Source organism: Galeopterus variegatus, unplaced genomic scaffold (genome assembly GCF_000696425.1).
Source record: "Galeopterus variegatus unplaced genomic scaffold, G_variegatus-3.0.2 Scaffold1360, whole genome shotgun sequence".
NCBI classification, from domain to species: domain Eukaryota; kingdom Metazoa; phylum Chordata; class Mammalia; order Dermoptera; family Cynocephalidae; genus Galeopterus; species Galeopterus variegatus.
In genome coordinates, this window is record NW_007727471.1 from 375,613 (window position 1) to 382,260 (window position 6,648).

Consider the following 6,648-nt stretch of genomic DNA (forward strand, 5'->3'; position numbering starts at 1 on the left):
CCCGCCCACCCAGCCAGGACCAGGACCAGGATGAGGACCAGGACCAGGACGGGACCGGGACCGGGGCCACACCCAGCAAGGGGGCCTGGCCCCGGAAGGTGGAGGGGCTGCACTGCATGGTCGGAGCCCGATCCCCGCAGGGCCCCATCCCAGGGCACCCTCCGTCCTGGGCCACCCCATCCTGGGCCAATCACCCTTCCAGGGTGCCCCCTACCCCCCCAAGAAATGCGCACGTGGGCTGGCCGGTTGGCCCAGTGAGTTAGAGCGTGTGCTGACACCACCAAGGTCCAGGATTCCACTGCTGTGCCCGCCAGCCACCCAGGAAAGAAAAAAAAGGAAGAGCAGGTGCACACTGAGCTGGCTTTCTGAACCCTTTATTGTGCTGGGGCGGGGTGTGCAGAGAAACGGGCGCTCCTTGGGGAGCGGTGCGGAGCAGAGCGGCCACCACCGAATCCCTCACTGCAAAACAAGGGGCAGGTGGGCGGCGGCCCCGGGTCCCCACGGTCCTCCCACAGCCCAGGGCCCCACCACTGCCTGCCCAGCCTCCATGCTGTGGCCACCATCCCCCTTCCTCGCCCCCTCCCTGTGCCCAAGACCGAGACTCCCCTGCAGTGCATGTCCGGGGGGCCGCCATCGGTCAGCAGGGCGCTGCCACCGCGTGATCTACTTACCTGGGAGAAGGCACCAGCACACTGGTCTGCGGGAGAGAGCCGGCCTGAGGAGCCACCCCATGTCCCCTTCCCTGGGGTGGAAGCCCCTGGCCCTCCCAACCTGTCATCACCTCCTGAGGGCACCAGTCTGGGCATCATCCTGTCCTTCACTGGCCCAGACAGGCTAGGGCTGCCCCCAAGTGCCTCTGTCCTGCCTCTGGGGTCAGTGAGGTGACCCTCACAGCCTGCCCCCCTGCCAGTCTGGGTCCGGGGTTTCCTGGCTCCTGCAGCCCTGAGCAGGGGTGGGGGCAACGCTCACCCGACTTGGGCAGCAGGGCGCCCTGGCTGGGGTTCAGGCCCACTTGGGGTGACAGCAACTGCATCTTCTGGGCACCTTCAGGAAACAGCTCTGGGGCTCGGGCTGAAGGGGCAGGGAGGGCCAGTGAGGGAAAGGGGCAGGGTGGAGGGGGGAAGAGGGGGTGGGGAGAGGTCCGGATTCCTTGGCTACAGACATGGGGTCCCCGGGGTCCCGAGGAGTCCCACCGGGAGACAGTGGCTCCACCCGCCGTGAGTCACACGTGCTGCAACACGCACATGGGCAACAGTCCAGACCAGGCCTCAGGTTATGGCTCCTGAGGAACAGGCCTGTGCCTGGTGACCAAGGGAGGAGTCAGGAACACCCACCATAGAGCTGCAGCCAGACGTTCCGCACGCCGCCCTTCTGAGTCTCCAGGTACATCAGGGCAAAGTGCTGGTAGTCGGTGAACGCCACGCGGATGTCGGTCTGGCCCATGGCTGAGGGAGTGAGAGCGGCTGACTCCAGGCCCAGGACGGCCCTGCACTCCCAACCGCAGGATGTGCCTGCCCAGGGTGCCAGTCTAGTAGCCCTCACCCCCACTGCCCTGCCTGCTGCCACCTCTGCCCTCCTGGTTGCCCTGCCCACTTTGCCCACCTCACCTGGGTTGCTGAACTGCCCCTCCACGGCACCCTTGGTGAAGGTCATGTCCATCTTCTGGCACCCGCCATCGGGCCTGGACAGGAGGAGCCCAGGCGCCCTGAGCAGCAGCCCCTGCCCCGCGCCCAGCCCCAGCCCTGCCTGGGATCCTGAGAACGCTGCCGGGGCAGGACGGCCAGGGTGTCCTGACTCACCCTCACCACATGCTCAGAGGACACGGTACTTCATGGTAATCTTACTGGGGAGGAAACCCCTGTGGGGGTGGGGCTGCTACCGTGTACTTGCTCAGAGGCACACAGCCGGGGGCACGGACTGTCCAATGTCCCCTGCACACACACAGACACGCACAGTGACACACTCTGGCCCACAGACACACAGTGACACACACACGCTGGCACACAGACACAGACACGCAGACACTGTTTCTCAACGCCTGGGCCTCCGGCGGAGGCTTTTGCCAGCACCTCTGTCCTCCGGAGCAGGCCAGCTGCCCTGCTGCTCGGGTGTCTGCAGCCCGGGGTCCCTTTCAAGCCTGTGGTCTGGTTCCTAATGTGTCAGGGACTCCTGGCTCTTGCTGCCTTCATTTGGCTTCACCCTGGCTCTTGTCTAAGGCCAAGTCTGACGTGAGGCTCGCAGGGTCACTTACGTGGGGTACCCAAATTTGAGGGCCAGGTCACCATCGGCCACAGGGGTCACTAAGACCACAGGCATCTTCATGTTGTCCTTGGAGTCCAGGAAGCCCTGGTCGTCGGACACTATGCCCACCACATACCAGGTGCCCTGGAACTGCAGGACGGACACAGGGAGGGCTGGGGGTTGGTCCCCGCCCCGGCCCGAGTCCACCACATCCTGCCCTGCACAGCTGCTCCCAGCCGACGCACCCCACCAACCCTGACCCAGTACTGGGGACAGGACAAGGTGCAGTCACAGCTGTCTCAGTTCCAGGCCCTGTGGAGTGGTGGTGGGCATGACCCAAAGGCTGGGATGGGGGCCTGCCACCCTCTCCAGACCACCCACTCCCAGTCGGATGCAGGTGGGTGGGGGTCTTTCCCCTGCCCCAGCTGAGCCTGGATCAAAGACGGTGTGATCAGGGCCTTGGGATGGAAATCCAAAGGGTGGGGGGTCATCCATGAGCAGGAGGGGACGGGTCTGGGCAGACCTGGCTGGCATCGAAGTTGGCCTGGATGGGGACCTGGGCCTGGCCTGGGGACACCCCGGGCAGGGCAAGGAGGGAGCTGATCAGCAGAGCCTGCAGCATCATGGGAGACGGCGGGCACAGGGACTCCTCCGGACACAGAGCAGGGCAGCAGAGCTAGGGTGGCCTCCCTGGTGTGGCCTTTATGCCCCTGACATGCCCTGGGGCGGCTGGCCAGCTGGCCTGGGACAGAGCCCATGGAGATAGGCTCCTGATCGGGTTGCACCCTGCAGCACCCTGGCCCAGATGCCTCCACCCAACCACGCCCATCGTCTGCATTTCCTTTAGGAAGGGGGCCGGATGTCCAGCCTCCAGGGGACAAGCAGTTCTGGCTGACCTCCAGGCTAGGGGGCTGCCTGACAACCAATGCACCCTGCCTCTCTGGCCTCCCGTGGCCGCTCTGGGATGTCAGCCACCAGCCCTCGGTTCAGATACAGCCCCCAGGAAGGCCACCCAGAAGCTCACCTTCGCACTGTGAACCAGGAGGGCTAGGGACAGGGCCCAAAAATGGCCACCCCAGCTGGGAAGCTGCTGGAGAGCAGGGATCCAGGAGCAGGGCTGGGTGGGAGGGTCTGGCCAGGCCCGATGTGGCTTTGGTGCCAGGGCTCTGGCAAGTGGGCAGGACTGTGTGCTCTGGAGGCCCAGGCCAGGGGCCAGGGACCGGGGGTGCTCAGGGAGCCAGGCGGATGTGGGGTGGCCTATGCCCAGCCCACTCTGCCAGTCTGTCCTGGTGGGGGGAGCATAGACACTCTGGCATCTTCCAAACAAATGTTCCTTTTTGTCCCCCAAACCCTTAAATCTGCCCGAGTGTGCTAATCCCACACCTTGAAAAACCCATTGGATCCAAAGCTTCCTTTGGGGCCCCCGGCCCTTCCTGCTGAGGTGGTGAAGGGCCTGGCCGAAGCTGCCAGTTTGCGGGGGGTGTGGCCGGGGGGGTGGGGGACTGTGGCAAGGTCACGGCTGGCCCGTGTGTGGTGGGTGGGGGACTAGTCCTTCCCCTCAGCTGTCCACTGGAGCAGATACTAGAGGGCTCTCCTCTGCCTGCCCTTTGGTGGCTTCATGCTGAGATTTTGCACAGAGGGGAGGTGGGGGGTGGCCCAGGTGGCTGAGCCAGGCCCAGGCTGCGACACTACAGGACAGACAGGCAGGAGCCAGACTACTGACTTGCTTCTGGAGTTTATTTCTCAGAGCGGGATAAAGGCCGAGGGGCAGAGGCACTGTGGGGGGAGCCAGGGCTGGGGTCTTGGAGAACAAAGCAGAACACAGGAGTCCTGAGGGTAGGGGTCACCTGGCCGAGAGAGCAGGACACACTGGTGGTGCAAGCATCCCTGTGACCCCTCCCTGCCCCCAGACTCTACTTTCAGCTCGGACCTCCCTCCTGGGGGGTGTGAGTCCCTCCATAGCCCAGTCCCCTAAGGTCACCTCTCAGCTCTATCCCCCTGTCCCCCGCTCCGCTCTTCCCCACCCTGCTGCCTGGGAGGACCTCCTGCCCTGCCTCTAGGCCTCCTGCTCCTGGCACCCAGAGACCCTCGCTGCAGGATGGTCCTGCTGGTGGACCTTGTCTGCCTGGAACTTGGCATTCCCACCCTTGCCCACCTCTGCCCACCACCCCCAGGAGCCTTAGGGAATTGCAGCTGGGACCAGGTTTTCTTTCTGACTCACAACTGGACACCTGGTCTGCACAGGGGGCTCCTGTGTCTCCCACCCCACCCTGCACTGCAGCCCCTGGGGAGGGCGGGGTCTGCAGGGCTGCCTGTAGGTGCAGGACTCCTGCTGGTGACGCGGCCTGCAGCCCAGCCTCCTCACCTACGCTTGCTCCTTCGTGCACTTATCTGCCAAGAAAGAAGCCCGGGGGGCCCTAGTCAGCCCCAGGCCTGAGCCAGTTCGCCCACCTGGGCTTGCATTCCACCCCCGATGCTGAGGAGCCTCCCCTGAAGCCCTGGAGAGCTGGTCTTGGCTGAGCCCCTCACCACACAGACTCCACTGCACCCCAGCACCTCCCTGCCAGCCCCTGCTCCTCAAAGAAGGGGCCTTTCTCTACCTCAGTGGAGAGCAGATGCCTACCCCAGGGAGGCTGTGCCCGAGCCCCAGCCCACTGGTGGCCACTCCCCCCCCCCCCCGGCCGGGGACCCCCATATCCTGGGGGCTGGCCCAGGGTGTGGCAGAGAGTGGGTGCTTGGCATCCATCCGGGGAGGGGGTCTTGGTGAAGGGGGCTGTAGGCAGAGGTTGTGAGGTTAGGACAGGCTGATCTCTGTTCCCCACTCCTGGCTGAGGGTAGGTCAGGAAGAGGCCAACCTCTCCCTCAGCCTCCCACACCCTACCCGGCAGAAGACTGTTTCCCTCTAATCTGACCTTAATCCCCTCGGCATCCGATTAGCGGCCCCCCTCACCAGTTTGGGGCAGGAAGACAATGGTGTCCTCTGTGAAGCCCTGGTCCTTGCAGAAGGTGACGAACTTCTCCCTTAACTCAGCCCTCGGGGTCTGGGTGCGGCCTGCAGTGGCACGGAGGGGAGCACGGCCTCAGTGGGGGAAGGTCTCTGCTCTGCCCCTGCCCTGCCCTGGGTCAGGCCAAGCTGCAGGGTCCCCGCGGGGGTCAGGGGCACGTACTGTAGAGGGTGGCCATGCGGAAGTCCTGGCCGGGGCCCTTGGCGCCCTCGCTGTATAGCAGGGCGTACTCCTGGTAGTCGGTCTCCACCACTGAGACGGAGTAGGTGCTGCCCCAGTCTGAGAACCCAAGAAACGACTCTGGATGGGGAACCCCGTCCCCCAAACCTCTGGCCCACCTCCACTCTGGGGAAGGGTGCCTTCTGCGGGCTGGCGTGTGGGTGGGAGGCGACCCCGGCCCTTGGCCACCCAGGATGCTTCCCCCGCCTGCTCCCTCCCCAGTTCTAGCAGCCAGCAGCTCCCTGCTTCCTGCCTGCATAGCCCATGAATGAGGGATCCCAAACCAGACATCCCGGGGGGCCAGGAATCATGCAGGCACAGACAATCAGGGGGTTCATGGTACAGTCACAAAACTTGTCCAGAACCAAGTAGGGGAAAGGTTTCCCAGTGGGGAGCCCTGCCTCAAGGTGGGGGTGAGGAAGCCCTGGGGTCTTGCAGTGGGAACTGTGAGGAGATATGTGAAGGGGACTTGGGGGGCTGCCTGTGTGTGTCCTACCTGGGCCGCAGAGATCTGGGGAAATTCTATCACGAGCAGGGGAGGGCCCTGGCAGAACATGGTGGGCTGCAGAGAGGGTCTGGCCTCCTACAGAAAGGGTCCCTCTGTTCCCCACAACCCTGCGAGGGTGAGATTCCCGCCTAGGCCTGGCCTTGGACTCGCAGAACCTGGTGGAGTGGCCGTCACCTCCCCCCCATATCGCTGGGACGCAGGGCTCCCTTGGAGTAACAGCCAGCAAGTGTCACTCTTAGGCTGGACCCAGGGGTCGGGGGCCCCACTCACGGGGACTCCTGTAGCTGTAGTGTCCGGGAGACCCCACGGGCTGCAGCAGCATGGTGCGTGTCTCACACTGGTTTTTCCTGTAGGCAGGTTACCCTCGGGGTCAGGGGTCAGGACCGAGGGTGTCCCCCGAGCGCGACAATGATGCGGGGGTCCTCTGGGTCTCAGCAGCCCGCCCCACCCCGCCATCCCACCTGAGGAAGGTGGAGGTGAGGTTGAGGCCGCCCGCGGTCGGGGCCACCACCGACTTGCACATGGACAGCATCGCCTTCTTCTCCCGGAACCAGCTGGCGTTGGAGGCGAGGCCCGCGGTGAACCAGCGCCCCAGGAACTGCGCGAACGCCCCGCCGGCTCGGTCAGGCCCCACGGACCCCCGGGCCGCCCGGGTGGGCACCCGCCCCGCCCTCG

At 65.0% G+C, this 6,648-nt stretch overlaps 2 protein-coding genes across 2 annotated transcripts in view; both read right to left on the reverse strand.

The window, feature by feature from the left end:
* Positions 1 to 2,866, reverse strand: part of LCNL1 (lipocalin-like 1) — an 8,762-nt gene extending 5,896 nt beyond the window's left edge. The window contains exons 1-5 of the mRNA XM_008576515.1: positions 2,765 to 2,866; positions 2,252 to 2,391; positions 1,608 to 1,681; positions 1,335 to 1,445; positions 970 to 1,071 (exon numbers count right to left, since the gene is read on the reverse strand). Of these exons, the coding sequence (XP_008574737.1) occupies positions 970 to 1,071; positions 1,335 to 1,445; positions 1,608 to 1,681; positions 2,252 to 2,391; positions 2,765 to 2,866 (529 nt within the window). The remainder of the gene's footprint in view (positions 1 to 969; positions 1,072 to 1,334; positions 1,446 to 1,607; positions 1,682 to 2,251; positions 2,392 to 2,764) is intronic.
* A 1,091-nt stretch (positions 2,867 to 3,957) lies between these two features.
* PTGDS (prostaglandin D2 synthase 21kDa (brain)) overlaps positions 3,958 to 6,648 on the reverse strand; it is a 4,326-nt gene continuing 1,635 nt past the window's right edge. The window contains exons 2-7 of the mRNA XM_008576498.1: positions 6,435 to 6,571; positions 6,244 to 6,320; positions 5,409 to 5,525; positions 5,192 to 5,293; positions 4,607 to 4,632; positions 3,958 to 4,088 (exon numbers count right to left, since the gene is read on the reverse strand). Of these exons, the coding sequence (XP_008574720.1) occupies positions 4,607 to 4,632; positions 5,192 to 5,293; positions 5,409 to 5,525; positions 6,244 to 6,320; positions 6,435 to 6,571 (459 nt within the window). The 3' untranslated portion in view covers positions 3,958 to 4,088. The remainder of the gene's footprint in view (positions 4,089 to 4,606; positions 4,633 to 5,191; positions 5,294 to 5,408; positions 5,526 to 6,243; positions 6,321 to 6,434; positions 6,572 to 6,648) is intronic.